Below are 26,441 nucleotides of genomic sequence, written 5' to 3' on the forward strand. Positions count from 1 at the left end.
AGAAATTTATAGTGTTATATGTTGTTTACTTGTCTTATATGTCGTAGCCACCGGGAAAAAAATGGAGCAACACGCGAGGAACGTGGAAAAAGAGGAAGTAACCTAGTACCTAATAGAAAAAAAAAACACTAACAATTAAGCAGACTATGCAAAAAATTCTCTTAAAAGGCCAGCGAAAAAAATACATCATGAAGTAAAATACCCCGAATAAAAGACGTCTCTCTCCGAAACTAAGGTCAAACTCTTGTACGAAAACGATTTAAACAAATCAACCCCCCCCCCCCCAACCCCATAATAACTGACGCGCTCAAAAATGCCATGTCTTCACGAGAAAAACCGATTCCGTGGTTTCGCGACACAGCGTATACTACGAGCACCAAAAAACATGTCACTAAATAAGAAGCTTTTACTAGAGTCAAAGAGATCTTTCAGAAAAGCGTACTTTGCAGCCTTTTCTCTAACTGTATCCTTGAGAACTCCTTCATTAGCATCCCACATTACCGGCCAGATCTACCATCCAGGCTATTTTCTTAGCCACGATGACGAGATGAGGTTTGAGCCTGGTCCTGTCACTGTTGGTGAACCGAGGTTTCTCTCGGACAGTAATGTCCATATTGACTAACGACAAAGTGAGTGAAAGACAGATAAGCATATAGCCGTTTTGTCTACATTCCGCTTGTCCATCCTTCTTCTCACAGATTAAGGAAAGTCGCGTCTAAGTTTAGAACTAACGTCGGGTTTTCGAGCAAAACGAAACTAAAGGAGATATGCCATGCAGCAGACCCACGCATGTATAGAAGAGAGAGAGAGAAAAAAAGACTAGAACTGATCACCAATGTAGATTGAAACATGCTCTGAGGTTTCTTCTGTGCACGCACAATGTTGTGTACCTAACGCCATTTTCATGCTGACGAGAGTACATTGGTCAGACCGGGCGATGCTGAGAGAACACCACAGTTCCTTGAAAGGCTTTGAACATTCACATTTGTCGATGCATTGTCGCGATTGTGAGTGCCACTAACTTTTTGAATAAACAAAAGTGCTCTTCAAGTACGCAGACAATCTATCAAAAGAAATTATAAAGGTGTTCTTGTTTTTTATAAATAAGAAGGAGTCTCAATGTGTCAGCCAGCCAGCCATTGCATTACTGGATAACGAAGTTTCCATGTTAAATAGCGGCTAAGGATCATTTATTGTCTCAAGTCCGGTTTCTTGGTGACGTTTGAATCATGTGTTTGTTGTGTTTCATTATTTGTGGCGGGATTGCGTGCACGTGACAAAGCCTTGTTGCGCTATGTATAATTTGGTCGAATGAGTGGGCCGGTTCATGCACGAGGTCTTCTGTTCATATCTATCTATCTATCTATCTATCTATCTATCTATCTATCTATCTATCTACACACACACGCATATATATATATATATATATATATATATATATATATATATATATATATATATATATATATATATATATATATATATATATATATATATATATATATATATATATATATATATATATATATATGTGTGTGTGTGTGTGTGTGTGTGCTTTTTTCAAATAAAAATTTCATTAGAAAGTCAGCTCTGTACCATGTCCTTTTCTCTAGTCTATTTTCGCGCTGTAAGTCACGATGAATCTTCACCAACTAGTCCAGTTTTCCATCTTGCTCAAAATTCGAATGCATGTTTTAAGGGACAAGGAAGGCAATGTCATGACCAATATGGATAGGATAGTTAACGTGGCGGAGGATATCTACAAGGAGCTGTGCAGAAGCCAAAACAACCAGAATGATATCGTGTGAAACAATAATAGTCCAGAGGAATTCGACATCCTACCAGTAACTACAAGGGAAGTAAAGAAAGCTCTAGAAGGAATGCAAAGAGGCAAAGCCGCTGGTGAGGATAAGCTAACGACGAACCTGCTTAAAGATGGTGGAGAAATTGTGTTAGAAAAACTGGCCGCCTTATATACGAAATGTCTCTTGACGGGAAGGGTACCAAAATCTTGAAAGAACGCCAACATCATCTTAATCTATAAGAAAGGAGGCGTCAAGGACATAAAACATTACAGGCCGATCAGCTTACTGCCTGTTCTCTTCAAACTATTTACAAAACTAATAGCTAATATAATTAGGGAGACATTAGCGTTTAATAAACGAAAGGACCAAGCAGAAATTTGTACAGGCTACTGCCCAGTAGATCATATTCATACTATCAATTAGGTAATAGAGAAATGCGCGGAACACAACCGACCCTCACGCATAGCCATCATAGATAACGAGAACGCGTTTGACTCAGTCGAGAAATCAGCAGTGATGCAGGCACTACGGAATCAGGGTATCGACGAACCCTACAAAAACATACTGGAAGAAATCTACAGTGGATCCACAACCACCATAGTTCTCCATAAAGAAAGCGCCAGAATTCCAATAAACAAGGGTGTAAGCCAGAGATACATGATCTCTCCAATACTATTCACCACGTGTTTACAGGAGGTTTTCAACACCCTGGATCGGGAAGAGTTATGGATAAGAGTTAATGGAGAGTATCTTAGTAACCTGCGATTCGCTGATGGCATTTCCTTGACGAGTAACTTAGAGGATGGATTATAGCTAATGATTACTAAATTGGACATGGAAAGCAAGAAAGTAGGTTTGAAAATTAATATGTACAAAAGCAAAGTAATGTGCAACAGTCTCGGCAGGAAACAGCACGTTGCGAGAGGTGGAGAGACGCTGGAAGTTGTAAAAGAATATGTCTACTTAAGGCAGGTAGTAACCGTAGGGTCGTGCCATGAGAGTGAAATAATTAGAAGAATAACAATAGGCTGGATCACCTTCGGCAAGAATTCTCAAATCGTGAATGGTAATCTGCCACTAACCGTCAAGAGGAAGGTATATAACAGCTGCATCTTGCCGGTACTTACCTAGGGAGCAGAAACCTGAAGACCTACAAAAAGCGTTCAGTTTAAATTGTGGACGATGCAGCGAGCTATGGAAAGGAAAATGGTCGGTGTAACCTAAAAAGACAAGAATAGAGCAGAGCGGGTCAGGGAACAAACCAGGGTTAAGGATATCATAGTTGAAATTAGGAAGAAGAAGAAATGGACATAGGCCGGACACGTAGCACGTAGGAAGGATAACCACTGGTCATTTAGGGTAAATGACTGGATTCCCAGAGAAGGCAAACGCACGGAGGGGGAGACAGAAAGTTCAGTGGGCCGATCAGATTAAATAGTTTGAAAATATAACGTGGCTGAAGAGAGCACTAGACCGGGTTGATTGGCGGATCATGGTATAGGCCTTTTGCCAAGCAATGGGCGTAGTCAAGATGATGATGATGATGATGATGATGATGATGATGATGATAAAACATGCTGTTTACTTGGGTATTTTACTACCCTTCATTATACCGTACGGTGCAGTAGGGCATGAATGAGGACAAAGGGGATAAGAAGAACATGACTCTCACGACACTCGCTTCTGTCCTTGTTCCCATTGTCCCCCATCTAAAGTGCGCTACTTCACCATATGGTACAATGGTTAGTTACCAGCAAGGAGGTTCTATAGAACCTCTGGAGTGGCAATCCCGGCCGCCACCAACAGGAGCAAGTGAAGCCGCCGGCGGCCATTTTGCTAGAAAAAAAACAGGGCGGAACCGCCATAGACCACAATGGAATACGCGCGTTGCGCACGTCAGTTTGCAGTTCCACGGTAAAAAAAAAAATGAGATGGAAACCACTTTTTGGATACAACAACGAATAAATGGCTCTTCTTGTTTATGAAACAAATTATTTCATGCACCCATTGTCAGGTGCACGCTTTCAGATCAATCTGTTGTCTAGGATGCTTCGCATATCGAGCTTGCTGGCACACTACTGCGCTACAAAAGAGTTTTATATATTGGGTGTTTTAAGAAATGTGCCTTAAGATACTCAAGATCAAGAGGAACGCGACACTTGCTCGCCTCTTTCATATATGTAGTGGTGGGTGTGTGTCGGCAGATTACCAGAGAATATATAAGGAAGTTCAAATAATTAAAGCTAAAGTTGGAAAAGAGAAGTAATTAAGTAGACTGGGAGTCACCAGTAACATTTCTAGAGTTATCGAATTCTAACCAATTTACAGGCGGAACCAAAACCGAAACATCGATGTCGCGTGCAACCGACAAACTCCAGGAGACGTACTCCAGGAGACGTATCCCAAATGAACCGTTTATAAGAACGATTGCAGTGGCGTTAGTTCTGCATAACATTTATCAACTTCCGTTGGCGACTTGTGTTGTCATAGCAAGCCCAGCCTTCAGAGCCTAGAAACGAGGTAGCTCGATGTTTGATATAACGCCACTTTTAATATATAACGCCACATATAACGCCACATATAACGCCACATATAACGCCACATATAACGCCACATATAACGCCATTTTGGCAACTTTGTCTATCGGCGTTTTGGTTTCGGTTTCATCGGCAATATAGAACGGATTTCAAAGGTGTCTCATGTTGTTTTAGACGCAATTGCTTATTTTCGTGACTACGTTCTATTGAAGATACTTCAAGGAGGTAGAAGCTAACAGGTTTTTGCAGATGCGCTCGGAAAGCAGGAAAAATCGAAGGTGCACTGCCAAGCCGCAGTTTGGTTGTCTGCCCCGTTCTGTCGAAGCAGCATTCTTCGAAGTGAATGAAACAGAGGTGGTCACCGTCCATTGCCCATCAACTATTTCTTCGAACAGCACGTTCCCAGGCAGAACGCAGCGCACTGTCTTTTGGAAACCTGTAACCCGAATAATTAGGGCATGTAATTGTTCTTTACGTTTGCGAATTCTTCGCTAAGTATGCACCGAATTCGATATTCATTCGCCAAAAAATATGCATGCACGCCGTCAGTCTTGCCTTGTAAAACAACACCAGAAAACTTGAAATTCAAAGGGCATTCAGACGTCCTACTTGTTCCAATGTTTGGTACGTGCAGCCACAGACCGCAAGTCCTTCGTCCATAAACTTAAAACTCAGGGACAACGTCGTGTCAGCGAGCATTCAAAGCTTCAAGTTACCTTCCATACAGCTATACGCTTGCATTACACGCATGCGCACCTTTGATATTGTTTCTAATTTAACAGCATGCGCAAAAAACAGGCGATCGTCAGCGAACGAAGCGAGAATACTTACACGTGAGAAGTGATCCCAGGCGTCTTTTTGTTGCGATTTGTGCAGCCATACGCAACGCACGAAGTCACCATGGCCTTGTAAAATCTTTAGCTGCTTTACAAAAGCATGTCACAGTCTCCAAAAGCCACTGCGAGGGCGGAGCTACGAAGCGCACTTTGTCGTCTGCTTCCGAGTCTTTCCTTTTCCAATATGGCGGCGACTAACGTCACTTATCGGGGCGCACCTGCACTCCAGAAGACATAGTATAGGACATCCTTGGTTACCAGCTAGCTCGTTGAAAAGAGAGTAAGCATGAATAGAGAAAGAGTAAACACTTTGTAGTCCGTGTTTTATGCTTGTTTTTTTTTTAAAGAAAATTACAACAAATGGCTCTAAGCCTTATCAGACTTCACCACCCTTGTTAAGGGTGAGAACCCAACCAGTTGCATATGATACCTCGTTATTATCTGCAAAAAAAAAAAGAGAATAATTTAAGGATTGTGTTCTTTGTTAGACACAGTATTGGCCCACATTTTCGTCGGATAAGCTGCGACGCAGCAGTGTCCGCAATTTTCGTACTCCGCGCAGCCCATCGTTGACCTTTCCAGCTATATCAGCATGCTCCGTGCGGAGCTGTGTTTTTAACGGCGCCACCCGCAGCGCTGCGCAAAAAGAAGAGAGAAAGTAGTAACAAGGCCGTTGGCCCGATTCTAACTCGACTTTACTACCACGTTCGAAGATCGCTCGTTGCCTTTGGAGCAGCACTCTGACATCAAAAATGAGCACGACCCGTCTGGCGAGTACAAGAAGGGGAAAGAAAATGCTAACTCATGCTGGGGTACTCTTTGCTTATCTGAGGTCACCGACTGTCCACCACGTATGAATGGAGAGAGAGTAAACACTTTGTAGTCCTTCTTTTATACTTGTCTTTTTTTTTCAAGAAGATTACAACAAATGGGTCAAATTGACTAACATATTCGGCAAAATATTCTCCCGTGCTTTAGCCCCATGAAATAAGTTGATAAATGACATCAAGAGAGGAAAATAAGGTTATAAAAGTGTCAAATGTCATGAAATGAAAGGTGGCGCGCCCCCGTCGCTAAACTGCAGCAGTGTACTCGGGAGCATGAACTGATCTTCAGTGACCTTATCTTCAGTGGCCTGCACCCCTTATTCCCACATTAATATGTTGCACATGTGCATACATTTTCCTGTCGGTTGATCTGTTTGCGCTGCGGTGGCTTTCAACATTTTTGAAGGAAACTTGGAAAATGTCCTGAAAAAGAGATTGTGCAAGAAAGATAAACAGAGGATTTCAGTCAAATAATTGAAGGGCACCCGGCCACGGCGCTGGAAAACATCCCCCGAAGACCATGAATGCCCCTGCCTCAAGCGCCCCGATTAGATTGCCCCTTGTCATAAGGCAATGAAAAGAGGAAAAGAGAGAGAGGAGGGGAAGAATTGAAGTATACGACAATACAGCATGTGTAAGCGGCACAAGGGCGATCTCCTGCGGTAGAAGTGCTTCTCACAGAGATTGTGAGTTAAGCCAATGTATCGAATGAAACGGCAAACACGAAAGGCGGAAGCTTAGACCAATTGCTTTGAAGGACAAGTCATAATGTACGTGACATCATTACAAGCTATGGAGAGAGAGAGAGAGAGAGAAAGCTATGGGGCATTTCCACGGCGCGCGAAGATCCCGCAACTTAGGTAAAATGTTATAAGCCGCATGTTTAAAACTTCAACCGCCAATCCTTAATTCATGATAACTAAATTTCGTTAAAGCAGTTTAGCATGTACCGGTTAAACATGCGCTGGTTAAATATATACCCTACAGAAACGAAAGGCATCGCCAAATCAGCCGTGGTCAAGTACGTATTTAGAAAGCAAGAAATTAATAACCTGCGCATTCATTCGTGATGGGTGCTTATCCCTTTATAGAGAAACGTTCATCCTATGAATATCGCGCCGGATACTCCATAAAATCTGGGGCATATGCTACACGGAAAATACTGGGATTAACTACTATAAAAGGGTATTGAAAACGTACGTGACACACCTTTAGTCACCGCTTCCAGTCACTTTCAGACACCACCACGCGGTGCTCCGTCTCACTATTGGTGAAGTTCGACAGAAGAAAACAACCTCGCAATGGCTGCAAAAATGAAAGCGAAGCGACAGCGCGCTTCTCACAAAGGACTGCTCTCGGTCGGTCCCCCTTACGTCATTATAAGGAGCAGCTCCAAGCACCCCCCCGAACCAATATGGGTCTACGTGCATCACATAGAAATGCTCATACATGCACCTTTTTGTGGGGTAAGTACCGAACAAGTTATTTGACTTGCATATCTCTAACAGCCACCCCTGGCAAAATTTTCGTTGAGCAACAGCGTGAGCGCGTACCGCAGTGATTGCGCGAAAACAACGGCATAGCCCCCCGGCAACCCTCCCTTCGGTGCGTTACACCACGTTATCCCGATACGTGGTGCGTAGGGAACGCCGTTCAACGACGGTGACTTATTACGTAAGGGCCCGTTCGCTACGACCACTGCCGCTCGACTATAAAGGGCCTCATTTTTACGGCCACGCGCACCCGTGGTTTTTACGTCCACACCCCCCTACGCATGCCGCATTTAGGCGCGCGCCTGTCCCGCGGCCACTTAAACGAAGGCGCGGCAGTGCGGGACGGGACTGTTGCCGAAAACGATCGGGAACGGAGCGCGGCATTCCACGTAAAGGGAGATTGCGACCGAACATGCACGCTCGGTCTCCGGCTCCACGCTTTGAAGAACTGAGAACATCGACACTGTGTAAATCGATGACGAAAAGGCCGCGGCAGCCCTGTGCAGGGTCGCCGGCTAAAATTTCGAGGAAGTCGTTCGAAGTGCTCGTCTGCTTCGGTGCGCCCCTCGTTCAGCCGAAGACAACGCTGCGGCGGCGGCGGTCACGAGTCGAGCCGAGCGAGGGAAAGCCTCGGCTGCTGGCGGCGAGGATGTAAGTAGGTTGCGAGCGTCAGGCAGGCCGGCCAGCAATGCTCGCACATTGAGCGGCTCGCTCGCTCACTCGTGTGTGTGTAAAGACGAGGAGTCTCCCACCGATCGACGCCCATCCTCGAAGAGAGGTGCTGCCGCCGCGGAGCACCGAGAGAGGGCGCCCCTGGCCACAAGTACTCGGAGTCTACACGTTTATAGAGTGCGAGGTCCACACGAGCTGTTCAACACCGCGCCCGGGAGAGAAAGCGACAGTGGTTGGCGGCCCACCTTTCACTCGCCGGGGTCGCGCTACAAAGGGCAATTAAACGCTCTCGGGCGAATATGCGTGTGCCGCGCGCCCTCTTTGGGCAGAACGAACAGAAGCGGGCGGCGTTCATTATCTTCTTTTTTTTTTTTTTTCGCGCGCTCCGCGTATACGCGGACCGTCTTCTTCTCGTACAACCGTGTGCGCTCACAAGGTCGCGAGGGAAAGCCTCATTGCCGCCATTAATAAAGGGTGTCGGTGGCAGGAACCGAAACTGCGAGCGGGGTTCAACGGCCGCGACGCATTTCGCCGCGTAATGGCGCCTCCATCCGTCATAGCGACGGACGCGGGAACTTGATTCGCGCACTGCGCTAGTTAGCAAAGTGAGTCGAGCGCTAAATGTCCCTGCTGCGCTAAACGGCTTTCACTTGCTGAACAACCAAAGCTGCAGTCAAGGGAGAAGCGTCTTTCGTGAACCTATAAAGGTGCTTGCTAGTGGTCCCAGCAGTAGGGCTGTCACTGTTTCCATTCGCGATAATGTTCATTCGGTCTCTCTCTCTTTCTAGTGTCCTGCTTCATCGGGGAGGGTAAGGCATAACAATGCTGAGTCGGTGTGCACAGTACAGCTGGAAATTCTGCGTGTCGAGAAAAGTGCGATAAGATTTGATTGATTGATATGTGAGGCTTAACGTCCCAAAACCACCACATGATTATGAGAGACGCCGTAGTGGAGGGCTGCGGAAATTTCGACCACCTGGGGTTCTTTAACGTGCACCCAAATCTGTGCACACGGGCCTATAACATTTCCGCCTCCATCGGAAATGCCGCCGCCGCATACGGGATCCGATCCCGCGACCTACGAGTCAGCAGCCGAGTACCTTAGCCACTAGACCACCACGGCGAGGCAAAAGTGCGATAAGCAAAAGAAGTGCTTTCATTTTCGATGAAAAGGGTAAACAGCGCATTTTCTGCGCCTCCCTGCATGAAGGAGCTCGTCCACGTGAACGAGGTCTTCTGCCATTTCCCGCGCTCTTTTCAAACACTGTATAGCGCACGCTTAAGTCATCGGCGAAACGAATGGCTAGGTCATGAAGAGAGCATGTTTTGTCTTCACAGAGAGACTAAAACAAACGCCTTCTTTTCGAGCGTTTACTAGCGCCACCGAAGCGGTCTATTATTTACGGGCTTCAAACAAAAGACGACGATTTTCCGCTTCACTGCACATGTACAGAAGAAATATAAGTCAGGCGCGAGTTTCCACAAACCCAGGCTTAGTTGACCAGAGATTAGCCGAGCTCAGCGTGCTTAAAACTAAGGTTCTCGCGTTAGGCGTGCACTACCGTGGCAGTTCGGGCTTTTTGCAAAGCCCCCGAATAACGCAAACGCGAGTGAAACGAAAACAATTGAAAGAAGGCAGAACGGTCTCCATTCTTTTGCGCTTTCTTTTTACTTACTTGAGCTATTCAAAACCGTTACTTACAACTGGTCTCGCAAACTTGAGAACGCCGAACTTTTTTTTTTAATGGAGCACATTTCAACGCGCACGTGCATTGCGTATCACAGCAATTCCATTCACCTGCCCCGACCAACCACAGACAAACATCGCGCGAAGACGCCGCGCTGTCTCACTTTCTTGTCTGTCTATCGCGACCGCACAGCAAACAACCATTGTTTCAAGGCGGGAGAGGTCGCCGGGGAGGAGCACGGACTCAACCGGGATTGCCGCTATCGTGGTCGCACTAGAGGCCTGACCTGCCCCGGCTCTAATTGCCTTCGTTGTGACGCGTTTTCTTTTGTCCCGCGAGCTTTTACTCACGCATTCAACTTCTAAAATAGCACGAGTCATGCAGCAAACGTGCTTGGCATCCTCCGTAAGGCGACCCAGAAGAGCAAGAAAAACGTCGCTTTAAGGCAGCTCACGTGAGGTCAATGCTCCTCGACGTGGTGGCCCGTACACTGAGCTGGGCAAGCTTTCACTTAGTGAAACCAAGAGGGAAAAACCATTTATTCAGATCGGCGTCTATGATCAACACATTGTTCTCGGCAGCCTGGAGCTGCATCGGTAGGCAGGCACTGGTTAGAGCCTATTGTATTTTTTTAAGTAGGTGATTGATTACAGGTTACGGGAGCTCCTACGCCTCCGACCAATGTCGATTATCATACATAAGTTGTTCGGGGAGCTGCATTGCTGGAGGTTCTACCACCTTAAGTGGGCGCCGACCGTGAGGTTGCATGGATGTGTGCCAGCATTGCTTGCGGTCTTTCGATGCGCGTAACGTTTGTCAGCCCTGTCTGCGTAGCGCTCCGGCATTCATAGCCTGGTGGCTTCAGTTGCGACACATCTACGTAAATCGGTGGCTCCTGGAGGTCGAAGAAGCGTAACGATTGCAATTTCGTAATCTCGAGGACCTTCTACCCAGGACATTGTGTCCAAGTCGGTGACCAGTGAGCACGCTGTATACAGTTGTCGTATACGGGTGTCATTTACGTCATGTGCTCTCATTTGAATATTCCCTTTGACAATGAACCATTCATCCAGCAACGCACGCCTTACGCGAACCCTGGCACGACCTGTCATGGTGGCTATGACGTTGCGCTAAGTCCGCGGTTGCGGGTTTGATTACCGGCCCCAGCAGCTTCATTTCAAAGGGGGCCGAAGCGCCAAAGCATTTATGTTCTTTTGGGCATAAGTGCTCGTTGGAGGAGCCGAATGTGGTAAAACTTATTCCGGAGTCTACCTGAAGGCTTGCATGCTGCGTTACGATACAATGGTTTTAGCGCCCTTGAGATAAGCTTACTTTTAACACTCACACAAGTGTGGGACACAAATGGAACCAGCTCGCGTTAGGAAATCTGCCATCAAGCGTGGAATGACGCCAAATGCGTACCTAATAGCAGTGAGATTCCGTTTTCGTACGCTCACTCATGATGCTTCTTGATTCGTTGATAATGTGTGTGCGTGTATAAAAGCAGGCTTCGTGATTTTCGATAAGTCCCTTAGAAGACGGCGCCAGTCTATGTCGTTTATGTGTCTTCTCTGGTCTTCGTTTCTGTGTATTTCACATGCTCAGTATACACAAAGACTAGACGGATCCATCGGGAACACAAAATCAAGGTCAAGCTCCAGGACTTGCGAACACTATTATCCCAGCCCCTAGCTCCCCCCTCCTCATGTGCGTGTGTATTTCGGGTACGGTGTGTCGTTTAACTGTGCATTCGAGCACAGAACAGAGGAAGCCACTAAAGCATATCTCGCACGTGCTTCAAGTGGGGCTTCGCGTAAAGCGGCTCCGCTGCTACATTTATGTCGCTTTTGAGAGCGAACTCAAGGGCTTGCGAAACTTGGCGATCACCTTGAGTACTCTTTCCCAGAAGATAAAACGCAACAATAAAAGACAGATAGCGACAACGACCTTGCGCCGAAAGTGGCGTAGGTATGCACAATCTCTTGTACGAAGATCACACAGCGTGGTAAAATCAGAGTTGGGATATATATTTCTGAAGATGTCCGCGTTAGACTAAATATCAATTAATGATCCAAGCTTAAGGGCTACGTGCACTGGAAATTACGTCGTGTGGAAGGATAGATGAATGTAAGCACCAGAGGGCTTGTTTCGGCCTGTTCGTACGCATCCGCGGGAAACGAGAAACATCGTGTACTATACCGAGACGAACCAAGCACTGATCTACCTTGTGGCCCAGGGTATTTAGCACGCTATTTAGAATACAGACATACGTGCGTAAGTATTTACCAACCTACTTCTCTCCACCTTCCCCCTTCTTTTTTTTTTCTTATTAATTTACCGAAGCAGCATGGCCTACCGCAAGAATACAGCTACATGCCTCTAAGGAACATTAAAAGCATTTCTGCAGAAGAAGCTAAATGTGATTCATGTACGGTAATCGGAATTAGAAACTCGGCTTCCACAATAGAAAGTTGGTATCCTGTACTTTCCACGGTCAAACGTGTACGTTCATGCCTAAACGTCCTAAATAAAAAGCTCGACAGCCTGTAAATCAGGCTTTTCCTTATACAGAGCCTTAACGTGGAGAAGCCATCTGTGACGAACGAGTTCACCGAGTTTGGTTACAGGAACAACTTGGGCATAAACGTTTACACAGTGACAATGACGACAATGATGGTAATTATGAAGAGGAAGATGATGATTATTGGATACACACTCCTCATTGTAGCTCATTCAGTCCAGCACAGTATGTGCTACACCAACCTTGACCAGAATGGGAAAATGGCCGATCAAAGCAACAAGCTTAAACCGAAATATGAACATGAATGATCATGCCGCACGCTTACTGAATACAAGACTTGCGAGCAGTCCAGTGAAATTTTTAATTGCTTGTTTACATTATTTATTACGTGCCGTAATAACGTTGAAAACAACATGTCAAGTAAGCTTGTAGATTTGAAAAACTCCAGCTTCCGTTTTTAGTGGCAAGTTACAGGATCAAATTAAGCTAGAAAAAAGCGTCTCCCTAGCATTGGTTTCACTTTGTGGTACAGACTTCTCGCTCGAATAAAACAAACATTCCATATTAATATGATGAATTAGTAAAATAACATTTCAGCATCATCGTAAGCCCTACTACGCCCACTGCAGGGCAATGGCCTCTGCCATGATTTCCCAATCAACCCGGTTTTGTGTTTTCTGCTGCCACGTTATAGACGTTAACTTATTAATGTCATAGGCCCACCTAACTTTGTCTCCCCTTCGCCTTTTCTGGGAATCCAGTTATTAAGAATGACGGATGTACTAGGTGCATGACACATGTTTTTTTCTTCTTCTTGATTTCAAATATGATATCCTTAACCCCGGTTTGTTCACTGACCCACTCTGCTCTTTTCTTGTCTCTTAAGGTTTCACCCATCATTTTCCTCGCTGCGTCGCCCTCAATTTAAGTTGAACCCTCTTTGTAAGCCTCCAGGTTTCTGCTCCATAGGTAAGTACTGGCAAGATGAAGCCGTTATATACTTTCCTCTTGAGGGTTAGTGGTAGATTACCATTCATGATTTGGCATACAAGGACGTCAATTATTGTTTAAATATAATTTCAATACACTACGAGCTACCTGCATACATATCCCCTCCGTCCCCCCCCCCCCCCAAAAGAAAAACTTACAATTGCTATGTTGAACTGTATAACACTGCAATTCAAAATGATTTGCAAACTGCAAGCTCTTTTGAGGTCTATCTATGTATCATTGTGACTTTCGTTCGTCGCCGATATGCTGTCCTCGAGATGATCATATGGTGGTTTTGAGACGTGAAACCCCACATATCAGCATTGAAGTGGGGCTTTTTGGCAATGCTTATATTTTTTTTTTGGCAGGTGCATTCACAGTATAGCAATCCTTTATAGCAGCAAAGCTACATTTACAGGATGTTATTGTGGTTATGTCTGTTCGTAAATTCGGATAAGCTGAACTAACAAAAGGAAGTGCCTCAAACAGGCTGGCCTTTGACAAACAGAACGCCTTTGACAAAGATATCGGCCAGCCTGTTGAAGGCACTCCTCCCTCTGCGCTCTGCTTATCCCACAACGTGTTTATCAACCTGTCGTCTTCCATTTTGACCTTCGTGTTCGTTAATCACAAATACTTCGAATATCGAATAACTTGAATTCGTATCGAAGCACATTTGAATACTGTAATATTCGTTCAACTATTCGCACATGCCGGATAATAAAGCAAAATCAATTCTACGTCACATTTTAAATGTTAAGCTTATTGCTAGACCACCTGCATAGCACTTGGAACAAAACTATTACACGTATGTATCACAGTCCGATGAGAACCAAAATGTTAGCATATTTGGCCTGACTCGTGGTATTATTTTGATACTATACGCATTTGTGTGGGGCTCGGCCACAAAGAATTACTTCTAAATAAAATTGCTAGATCATCAGCAAAGTAATGCAGTGAATCGATGATTACGTGCAGTTGATCCGTGAGAGTAGCGGATTCGGAGTAAGCTTGGTCACAATGCCAAGTGGTTATATGATCAAGCATACTGAGAGCATGTATGCATCACTGGGGTGGCATAATACGGCAACGCCATAATGGGCAAGCATCGGAAATGTACGGCGGCGAATGTGCCAGTACCATTTTAGCTTCCAACGACTACCTCGGGATAAGCACCATCACGATAAGACAGATTTGAAGTTGCAGCAACAGTGGCCGTTAGGTCATAAATTTTGACAGTCTCCTAGGACCTAAGTAGTTCCCAATTGGTGAGTCTGCATTCCCAATTGGGCGAAGTCTGCATTGCAGGTGCGCGGGCGGTCTTCGTCAGTGGGCGTAGCTTGGCGGTGGCTGCTTCTCTGCGTATGGACGGCTAGGTGAATGGCGCAGAGGGTTTTCACAGATAGCGGGCTTTCTCCTTGATCATTATTAGCATATATTTTTCAAATTTCTAAATCCTTCCTATGGTTTTACGATGCTTAGAGGTCAGAAAAATAGAATGTTGATTGTATAGGAGGGTTGCAAGTGATGTCAACCCAGGTTGGCGAGCTATCGGCGTCTGCCGCCATTCCGGTGGTCAGTGGTGGAGTGTTTTCTCTGGTGGGGCTCTTTATCGGTCCTGTTGAAACAGCAAGCAGTGACGAGGTTGTGCGCATGACAGTGCACATGGTACTGCACAGTGTACAAACAGAATGCGGTTGAGCGCCTACACAGAGACCACCAAGATGAACGCGCTGTCGTTTCGACGCTGGCGCCATCTTGCGGGCCCCGTGCCGTGCAACCCTCATACCACAGTAGAATTGCACGAGGAAGGCACAAGGCTGCAGTTAAAGTTGGGCAACCTATTCCAGCAATTCTATAGAGTTTAAATTACACGCAAAAGTGGTACATTCATATCCAGCAATTAAGCTATACTATGCAAAATTTAGCAAATGCCGAAATTTTTTTTTCATGGAAGCTGTGCACTATACAGTGATAAGCACAGATGTTAAAATATGTAAATAAATAACACAGACGACACAAACGAGTTGAGCGACACGGCATTTTTTTTTTCTTTTCGAGCTTGCTGCGGAGTTTTGTGTATATTGTTAAGAGCAACAAAAAAATTAGGGGGTAAAGATGCAGTAGCGTTAAAATACAAACAACAGTGAACATTGTAAATGCAGCAACCGCTCAAAAATGACAGTCTTCCGTGTGTCGCGCACACATGTAGCCGTTCTTAAATTAGAGAGTGTAAACGAGGGGGAGGGTAAAGGGGAAGGAAGTCTGGGGGAGAAGGGTGTGCGGGGTCAATCGATAGCAGCTGTTGCTCTCACCACAATTGGCTCTTTTGCGCGCGACGACATTACACTGTACACCAAAACGAGTGCAGCAGCACACCACGGAGAGAGAGGAGGAAGATGACCCCTCGCGTGTTCCTGCTACGTTGCTTTTCCTGACCACTTTTGTCCCCTACACTCAGCTGCATGCTAATAATGACTACGACCACTGGTGTCAATTTGAAAGGAGGGGAACTGGTCCGAAGAGGTGCATTAGGACATCCACCACACTCGCATCAAAAGTTCTTCGCTGCAGTTTGCCGAGGGGGCGGGCAGGTGTGCTGCTTGTCGAAGCAGCTAACGAGAGCGGGGTGATTTCTTTTGTTTGTTTTTTGAGTACATTTGCAGCTGCTAGCACCGTCCTGACTAAATGTGTCAGGGAATGCCCCTTGAAGTCCTCTCTTCAAACACATTCGACTCTTTAACGTCTTGTGGATGTTTTCTGTCGGCTCGTTATTAGTTGAAGAGCACGGACTCGGGATCTTCGTTGGCAAGGAGCTTGATGTGGCGTAAGACGTCCTTCTTGGTGATAATGCCCAAGATTTTTCTGGAAAGGATGAAAAAAAATGTAGTGGGCCAAAAGACGATTGAAGCTATTGGGTGGGACTATAGTAGGTCTGGTAAGAGGTTTCCTACACGCTTCTCGTCCCCGTCACGCACACGGATGCTGATCAGGACAAATGAACTCTGAACTCCCTCTCAAAGATTTACTGCACTCGGACAATGATAATTGGGACTAGAAAGCCCTTGAAAATATATTTGAAAAGGCAAGACAGGTCCTGGTAATAACAACATTCATGGGTATTTAAGTACATCACTTCTTTTTAACTGAAATAATTAAAGATGTCAAAAAACAGCATGTGTCATAATATTATGTTACTGCACACGAAATACCCAATCATCCATAGTTAAAGCAGTAAGCTGAACACACATTGCCTTGGTGCAAAACTACAATAGTAAAAAAAAACTAGGATAAAGCCCATCCACTCGATGACCTCTGCAATAAAGATGCGACCTTGTTCAGTGGAAGAAGATAATGAACTCGGCTAATTGGTAGGCATTCATGATTAGATGTTGGTTTGAAGAGCATCGAAGATGCAGACAATCGGTGTCCTGAACACTTCCCATTGCCCGCATCTTCAGTGCACTTGAACCAACCTAACATTTAATCTTGTATGGTGGCTTGACCAAATCAGATATGTACTCTCTATAATACCCGTAAGCTAGCATGAACACTTACCGTATCCCCCCAAAAAAAAGTGAAAGCCTACTATCAAGATGTTGGCACTAAACAAGATATGCAGCCCGTAAGAGTTGTAAAATGCCCATGGAAGCATAACAACGCACAAGAAGACCACAACGCAACATAAATCACAACAAGAACAGATAACATAGTCCAAAACTGTACGCTGCGAGACCAAGTGCTGCAAAAACTTGCTAGAGAAAAACACTGACAATGCAGAAATCACCTGTCCCCTCATATTTGCCTATGTGAAAATTAATGTGACACCAGCCTACAGTTACTTCAGTAGCGGCTCAAAATAAATTTCAGCAAGCTAGCTGTGTGCCTTCACAAAGCGAGGTCCTCACAACTCCTACACAAGAGAGCCACCACAACGAAAACAAACAAAAAAGGCGCTAGTGCCTACCCATTGTGCGTGACTAGAGTCTGCCTCAGGCCCAACTTGCGGAACATGTCGATTACGGTTTCCATGGGTGTCTGGTCTGTCACCGTGATAGGAGCCTGCAAGGAAACGAAAAAAATTCAGGTCGTCTGTCTTCGATTGATTGAGTGTGCACAATACTGATGAAAGTTTCAAGGCATCAGCTGATTTCAGGAATGAGGATTCAAAAAACAGCAACGGCAGGTGAAGCTTACAAGTGAATCGGGCATGCTAAGTGGCCAGCAAGTTTTCCCTACAAAGTCATATTGGCTACCAAGTTTTTCGAAGTACCCAAAAACACTAACTGATACAACTCACTCTGGGTATTATTTAATATAGTTCATTTTTAGTTTTAGAGCGCGGACAATGCAGACAACTGGCTTACAGCTGTGATGAGAATGAATGTGGCAATGCAGTTCCATAGAAGCACCCAGGTAACCCAGGTAATGGTTAGACTGTCAATGCATTACAATAGTGTAAATCCGGGCCAACTGATCCTTCACACTCCTTTCAAAAAACTAATTTTGAAATGTCAGTATAATACTGAGTACACCACATATCAGTCCTACAAATGGCTTCACATGCAGTTCCACTGGAACATAAGAAAGCAATGCAGCTCTCTAGAAATGGCTCGTGTAGTGGATATCTTCAGTTTCAGGTTTTCTCTAACACGTCAAAAGCGAAGTTTGTTGGGAGATGTTTTACTTCAGCATTCAAATAATTTAGTACAGATCATGCAAACCGTCATGACGCTTTATTAATGCAACTTCGACAGCACTGCATCGATAGACTAGCTAAAACAGAAGCTCTGGAAAAATTACACTTTAAAGTGGCAATGCAATAGCAGATGTCCCCATCGCATAGCACCAGTAAGAGGAGTAAAAAAAGCACTTGCCAGGTCCAGTATGCGACGCAGTTTGACTGGGGGTGGGCCATTCCAGGGTGTTGGTACCTGGCTCGTGAAGAGGGCACGCGAGCTGCCCACAACTCCATCTTGGCACTTGCGAGCGTTGGCTGCATGACATGAAAGCACGCAAGGATAATGCACCATCTCCGGCAAAGAAAAATATAGGAACTATCAAACCAAAGGCCAATATGTGTCATCTCCCCATTGTTCAGAAAATAGTGTGGCAAAAGCAAGTTGGTTTATTCATCGTGGTTCGAGCATGAGAACCAAACACGAGTAGAACAGTAATTAGGGCTAAAAAATAAGTAACACCTCAAATTATTGTGAAGACATAATAATGGGGGCTATAGTGCAATCTTTCTAACGTTTTACACCTTCCCAATCCTAAAAAATAGCTATAGTGTCATCTTTCTAACGTTTTTAAACCTTCAAAATCCTAATAAACTTTTTTCCCCCAGGAAACCAAGGCACTTAAGTGTTATGACAACCTAAACTTGTCGCTAGTTTTATGCCTAGGTTATATGTAAACACTTACCTAGACCCAAGCTGAGGTCCTTGCGCAGCACAAAACCGACAAGGTACTGAGATTCTGTGGACACTATCACAGGGAAGCCATTATGGTCGGTCGTCTTCAGGAGGCACTCTGCAAAAGCAAACGTGAAACATGCAACTGTACTACCTCCGACGGCAGCCTCGTCGTGATACAAGCTTACCCAATTCTTCGACCGTCATGCTATCCTGTGTCACACAGCAAAGCGGTCCTTCCCCACGCCTGCAACAATAAAGTGACAGTTTCTATGCACACAAAAGGAACAGAATGCGACGTTTGGTGAAGAACAAGCAGTGCCGAATTACGAAAAATCTTGCAAAGCCTGCATAATATCATCTGCATAAAGAAAAACATTTTCCACGAAAATTAAAAAATTCTTACCACCAATAAATAGAAACTTCATTTTCTTCTGGATGCAGAAATCTCCATTGAAAACAGTTTCATGGTTGCCTAATGACAATATTCCTGTCTTCCACAAGCATACAGGCAGTAGCAGAATCAAAACATTGAAATTGCCTATCAAGTAATAAAATTGATGGTTATGCTGAGAGCTCAGTTACTACTTCAATTATTATTTGGACTCCAAAATTTCACACGGAATTGGGAATGACACCAATTTGCTGCCCACACTCGACAAAAGATCTTTTAGCTGCATATTCACCAACGGAATGATGCATAGATGAGTGCGAACAGAGCATGCAACAGGGTGCACCACGCATTTTGCAAGCTTACCGTGGTTGCATTACGTCAGCCGCAAGGGTGGTGTGGGCGAATTCCTCTTTGTTGTCCAGGAATGGGTAGCCATTCAGGTGAATGTGGGCATCGTAGCTAAGCACCATGAAATTAAGGAAAGAAACCTTGCATGCAGAGCATTTTGCTGGAAACCAATATTATTAAATTCTAAGCAAGCGCGCCCAGTGAGGATGCAGGTAGAATAGACGTCATTACGTCAAAGAGATGAAAAAAAGTGCCAGGCCTGCGCGAAACACGCAGCACAGTCCTGGCACAAGCTGGAAAAGTGGCCTTTCAGAGCCTTTTCTAAACACACTGTGGGTAACTGCTACAAGCACACTTGCTGGGTACCCACTAATCAGTAAATAATCATACTTTTTGTGTAGTAAGCCTGCATTCACTGTGCTATCCTTCGTCATCCTTCGTACAAACGTGGTATCTGCTACACACTTGCAAGGAATTAATGAGCAAATTTTTTATGCAGTGGCTGGATAAATAAGTACGGTTGAAATGGGTATGTGCCACAGTTAATGGGTGATGAAGAACAAGCTTTTGTAATGGGTTGAAGCATTGGACAACCCACTCGTTACACTATTCACATTGTGTGACACCAGGTTGTTCCTTTGCTGTTCTAAAACACTTTGTCACTGATACTAATGCGATTCCTTTCCCGACATCAAGCCTGCCTAAGGCAAGTTTGCAACGATGTTTCAAGCACCGGCCTGGCTCTGCAGTAGAATGCTAGGCTGGCACGCAGGGGACCTGGGTTCAAATTCGGCTGCAGGCTTGATGTTTTTATTTAGGTTTTTGTTCTCATTTCGTGTGAAAGTGGTTACGAACACCGGCGGTGGCGGACAACTACAGCGCCGTACGCGATTCTTGTTATGATCTTTTTCGCTGTAAAATATTTAGTATGCCTCAGTTAACATCACAGCCACATGAGAAGGGGGGGATGAAACCCCCCCTTTTTTCTGAACTTTTCAAGTTTTGCATGGGCACATACACACATGCATACACACACACATTTATCCCACGAGAGTTGGTAGAACCACAGCCATGAATGCCGGCAGGTTCAAATCCGTGCTGCATGGCCACAAGAGGAGGGGGAGAGCGCAGATGTAGCTTGGGTGACAGCTAGTGCTGGTGTTGGTTGAGGAGGGCAAGAGCCCTTTTGCGCCCGCATGCCCATGCCCGTAACCCGACCAAAAAATTTGATGGTACACCCTGGCTAATGTGCAGCAAGTACAGATAACAAAATTCTGGTGGTAGTTTAGGGTCAAAGGAACAAACTGGGTGCTAGTGACATCCTTGAGAAGCCTCAAGTATTTTGCTGTTCTCATTTATTTAGTTACTAAGCTCATGATTTAAATTTATAGCCATAACTTCAATACTAGCTTCAATGGGCTCACCTGCAAATGTTCATTGCAATACATTATGATACATTGCCTTATTGCTCTCCTCATTAAAAAAAAAACGCACAGAAGCCCTAAGGCCCCTTCAGACCACTGCTTGCATTCCACAGCAGCTGTCTTATGAGTGCAATCAGAAAGAGACCAGAGTTTTGACAAACCAAATAAATAATGAATAAATAAATAACCAAACAAACAAACACCAATATGCAAACCATAGTCAAGGGTGCAAGACAATCATTATTAGCTCAGTGTAACGAATAAGCCACTACACATCTGTGCACTCACGTAGTCTGCCTGCACATGCATCAGCAATGTAGAGATCACGAAAATTTGAATATTAAATAACATTGAAAACCATTCCAGTTTGTGATGGTGGATGAACAGGGAAGCAGTTTAGCATGACACAGTGTTGACACAAAATTTAGAAGCTCAGCCGATCACAGACCCCACAGCTAAACATAAAATGTCTATCCAGAAAGTCCCTTGTGGGTTTAGCATATGCTCCTACAAAGTTTTCCATTTGTGTAGCATGCATCTTTTTAGCCGCATTCTCCGTTAACACATCAGTTTTTCTGGCTTGCCACATGCACTTAATGCTTCGTGTGCAGCCTTTTCCCTTTTATTGAGCCAATAGCGCACTTGGCATTGACCGAAGTGTGGGGCCCATAGGTCAGCAATAAAAGTTTGTGGGACCTGCAGCGAATGACAGAGCGACGAGAAGCTGCATCGCTGCATCACCTACCGTGACACGGAGTGTGTTGAGGCTACCATAGCGACGGTGCGTATTGATAACGCGTCATTGCTGCATCTTATTCCGAAAGCTACGGCCGATATCCTCAATACCTGCCATGTCATGGAAGGTCACACAGCGATGCAGTTTTTCCTCACTCCGCCCCGTGCTGCAGGTCCCACAACCTTTTGCTGCAAACAGTACATTCTCATTGACACACAGGATATGTAGACCCCTGGCCATACACAGCTTCCCTGTAATATGCCCATCATGTTAAGTAAAATCATTCTGGATAAAGCATGACACCTTACTCCAAGCGTCAAATGCACAATGCATACCTCAGCAGTATATTGGGCGTCTGGAACAGCTTGCTATTTTTACACTGCAGCCAACTTTCTGCACACGCCAACTTTCACGTGATGTGTTAGCCTTTTCTACCAATGATAACAGCAAAGCTTGCCCCATATTCCGAACCCAAAGACAGTCTTGCGTAACGAACCATCTTCACAAACACTAGGCAAGGTGCCGTCCTAAAAGCTTTGCATGTCTCTGCATGCACAGATACACACGCGTACTCTATACGCAAATGTTGAAGACTGCCATTCCTTATTTTCCAGCAAACTCGACAAAAGCAGGAAGACCACTGCCTTCACAGCATAGGAAGGATACATGCCCTCTTTGCCCAGAGCGTCGCCAACCCACTTGCTGGCCATGACCGCTGCCATGAGGGGCTCGATGTAACGCACCGAGCCGGTAAGCTCGAACATGATGACCACCAGAGACACGGTCATCCGCGTCACCCCGCCCAAGCAGGCTGCAGCCCCTACCATGGCATAGAGGCCGGGCGTCACACAGTTCTCACCCGTGTTGCAAGCCCCTTGGAACACCCAGAGGGTTGGGTACTGGCTGCAGGCATACATACACAGAAGAGAGCGTACCGCTGACACGTTTGTCTGGTAGATTTGTGCTTCAGTCAGTGAATTGTGTAATTGTGCAGCCATGTATAATCATCAATCAGGTATGCATAACCAAAAGACAAAAGCTTTATACTTATGAAAGTTTACCATCCCAAACCTGCTTCGATTACATTTTTATAATTTAAACAATGCAACTGCAGTACCCATATGCGATATATTCACAATATGTCACAAGAAAAAGCAGCAAGTATCTTGGGAAGTTTATTACAAGTATATAGCTTCTTCTCGAGAGCTATCAACGAGTGGAATCCCTTGACCGAACATGTCGTTGTTCCATGCTCATACGTAAATTTATTCTTGAAACACATAGCTCATAATCTCACTTGTAGCTAACAAGCTTTATTTGTCTATATAAGCTCTTGTGCACTTCCCATATTATCTGGTTGTGTTTTGTGGCGTTCTACTTCATATTGTTCCTTTATCAGTATTATGCATGTTAATTTTGTTACGTTTCTAGAATGATTATATCTTTATGTTTTTGTTTTCCACTTCTGTAACAGCTCTGTGTAAGCGTTGACAGTATCTGTAAATAAATAAATAAAAGCCTTTCCAAGGTACTGAAATGCCCCAACATATGCAAGCAATTTGTGTTGCATTCTTTATTTCTAAAAAGATTTTATCAACCCTAATGGGGTACTATCAACTAAGTAAGGCTTAATGAAAAAAATCTGGGATTACACTTCAAGAGTGTTGGAAACGAATCGAATAACAGAAGCCAACAAAGCGACTTCTGAAGCTGGATAAACCTACAAATGAACTGTGACCAGTCTGTGCAAAGGTATTACGAAAATTGCCAGTGATGACTTGCAAACAACTCACTATGCAAGCTGCTCCACAGCGATGCCAATCATGCGACCCATGATGGCACCAAAGGCCATGCTTGGAATGAAGATACCAGCTGGGACCTGAAATGCAGCAAAGAGTGGGGCAAGGTACCGAGCAGCTACCTCAAGAGCACTGTGACTCCAACACTTGCTGGTGGAAAAGCGGCCCCACGATTTAATGTATTACAAGCTTAGTGTACTGACACACAAATCATAAAGCACTTGACTGAGTTAAACCCGTCACAATGAAATTATAAATAAACACCTTACAAAAAATTCCTATCTCTACACAACATTGAGTAAAAGCTTGAGAATGCCCGAATTTCACAAAGCGCAAGATTTTAATATTAACTCTTTTTTTTTAATCAGGTGGTAAGTTTTCTGCTGAAAAAAAAAAATATGTGGCTATTGCTACGCCATATTTGGTATCATCACGGACAAATGAAATGCAAACATGAAATTATAAAGTGCCACCGGTTTCACGAGTGATCGTTATTATCCTGTGGTTGCCAAAGGTGGTTTAGGCTTAAAATAATGTGTGCAACTGGATAATTAGGCGGATTAGACATACAGGTAATAACAAGAAAGAATGGGTTTGAGACAACTCTAGCTAGTTTGTACTTATATTGTCTACGAGTGTATGCACATCAACAGAAATTAACAAAATACACGTCCGAAACAGTGAATAATTGTATCAGAAACTCTAAAGCATCTTGGATATCAACTGAAATTATGTTAACTGACTTCGAAATGCTATAGAAGACTCCTCCAGAAACACCAGGGAGGAAACAACAAGCATATCAGAAAGTTGCACCTGCCTAGGATGTTGGCTGAAGTTGCCTCACAGCCACTCCAAAGCTCAATTCAAATTGCCTTGTAAGAAAACTTGCTCATACTCATTTACAATGCCACTCTAAATGTAAAAGTCAGTCGAGAAAAAAAAAAAAGACAAAAAGAAAAAGGGGGGAGGGGCGCACCTTGATACCGAACGTAAAGATGGTGATGAGCAGCTTGAATATCAAGGCCAGGCTGAGCTGCCACAGGGAGTTGTAAACGCCGTCCCCAGCCTCGGCAATGTCAATGTGGTTGTTTACGTTGGTAAAGTTGCGCTTGTAGTCGCACAGGGGCGACACGTCAGTAATGCCACACTGGCTAAACAACACCTGCAAGAACAACACGAGGAAGCAATGTCCCGTAAAGTGCACTTGGCATACGACGGTATACAGGGTTCACAACGAGCACTCCGGCGACAACTTTGCGTCGGCAGCAGGCATCACCCAAACAAACGTTATCTTACCAAGCAAGAGATGCAAAACACCGCCATACATACAGAGAGATACAAGAAGCTATACAAGCATAGTGATCAATATTTTTACAGGGTGAACATGCTGGCTTATTTCGCAATTCATTCGCATGTGCAAACACGTTCAATAACAACTGTGAATGAATTATTTTCACGGGCACTTTCTACGACATGTGAGGCTCGAACGTGCACTGAAATACGAGCCTACGGTCACACTGACAGCAGTCTACATCCGCATTACCACTACAAGAGCAGCAGCACTGTACGTTTCCTTACCTTTATTAGGTCGCTAGTATTCATACGTGTATATTCGTTGGGAAAACTGAGAACAGCGGTAATGACCGTAATCGCAATAACCTGCAAGAGAAACAAGAAGTAGCTTGTACCCTTGAGGACTGACGAGAGCGAATGAAACTGCACGGATCGTTCAGGAAACACCCCTCACCTCTGCTATGGGATACTGGCCCAAACGAGATTCCTTCCTATATCGACACCAGCGAATGTTGCACTTGATGAAGATGGTGGCCACCACACCCTGCAACACAAGACGCATTGAACAAAAATGGCCATTGGTGGGTAAGAAACTCTGAGACTAACTTAATGCACATTAAAATAATGAGCTGCGGCGATGGTCCCTATGCAGCTTTACGAAAAGCTGTCAATATGGCAATATACATGACTCGGCATAAAGTAATGCAGCCAAAGCAATTGCTTGCACGAATCTATGACAAAACACTGCAATCTTCTTCTTTTCTATCAGCGATTTTATGCCGTTTTTGAACAGTGCGTTTTTAAAAATAGGAAACCTACAAAGAGTACCTAAATAAGATAGAATTTATCAACACAAGATTAACAAAGTGGGCCTGTTGTCGTAGTGCTTAGAGGCGAACCCTTACCCCAAAAATTGTCTTTCAATGTATGCACAAATGCACAGGTGCGAAGCTACATATACATCAAATGCCCCATGCAGGATGCTGACTCTACACACAAAAGAAAGCTGGACTCTCACAATGCTTTAAGATGTACAACCCATAATGGTAATGACAGCAAGAATGCTGATCCAAGGGCCCGAGTACTTGCTATCACTGTATACATATCTGTGCATGAAAGTAATATATTAGTAGTAATCTAACTACATACTTTCATTTTTAGCAGATGAAGTCTAATTGATAGCCAAATTCCTATCGAGTCCTAAAGAGCTGCATCAAGAAATGAAATGACTGTAGCCAGTATGAACCACTCAGTTACATGAAACTGCTCTGTGCAGTACTTTTCAATTTCAAGCACTACGAATAGTTTGTGAACTAAGCTGAGTGTTGTCACAGCACTGGTCACTAAGCCGACACATTCTGGAAAAGAAAAAAACATTGAGCACCCCTCCACAACCACAACAAAAACTCACACGAAGTCCCCCTACGCATTCCCCCAAGACAACTCAAAGGTTAAAGCCAAAGCATTAATGCTAAAGGCATTTTCTTCATTTTCTTTCTCACTGATTTAGTGATCATTTCCCCCTCCCTCCAAAAACTTTCTGCACCTAACGTGGTTTTTCATATCCTCCAGGATCAGCATGATTGCAAGCTTTCTGCACTTTACTTGCTTTTGCAATGCCTCTGCGATCAGCCCACCTTTGTTGAAGCGACGATGTTGTGCAG

At 44.5% G+C, this 26,441-nt stretch overlaps 1 protein-coding gene across 3 annotated transcripts in view; it reads right to left on the reverse strand.

The window, feature by feature from the left end:
- Positions 1 to 15,396: 15,396 nt before the first annotated feature.
- The window catches only part of ClC-c (chloride channel protein 3), a 77,270-nt gene continuing 66,225 nt past the window's right edge, over positions 15,397 to 26,441 (reverse strand). For all 3 annotated transcript variants that reach the window (XM_075875612.1, XM_037421587.2, XM_075875618.1), the window contains 11 exons: positions 25,232 to 25,321; positions 25,063 to 25,143; positions 24,461 to 24,646; positions 23,479 to 23,564; positions 22,352 to 22,588; positions 19,541 to 19,636; positions 18,972 to 19,030; positions 18,794 to 18,901; positions 18,247 to 18,365; positions 17,337 to 17,431; positions 15,397 to 16,234 (listed from right to left, as the gene is read on the reverse strand). In XM_075875612.1, coding sequence (XP_075731727.1) covers positions 16,144 to 16,234; positions 17,337 to 17,431; positions 18,247 to 18,365; positions 18,794 to 18,901; positions 18,972 to 19,030; positions 19,541 to 19,636; positions 22,352 to 22,588; positions 23,479 to 23,564; positions 24,461 to 24,646; positions 25,063 to 25,143; positions 25,232 to 25,321 — 1,248 coding nt within the window. In that variant the 3' untranslated portion in view covers positions 15,397 to 16,143. The remainder of the gene's footprint in view (positions 16,235 to 17,336; positions 17,432 to 18,246; positions 18,366 to 18,793; positions 18,902 to 18,971; positions 19,031 to 19,540; positions 19,637 to 22,351; positions 22,589 to 23,478; positions 23,565 to 24,460; positions 24,647 to 25,062; positions 25,144 to 25,231; positions 25,322 to 26,441) is intronic.

This window comes from Rhipicephalus microplus, chromosome 2 (genome assembly GCF_043290135.1).
Source record: "Rhipicephalus microplus isolate Deutch F79 chromosome 2, USDA_Rmic, whole genome shotgun sequence".
NCBI lineage: Eukaryota > Metazoa > Arthropoda > Arachnida > Ixodida > Ixodidae > Rhipicephalus > Rhipicephalus microplus.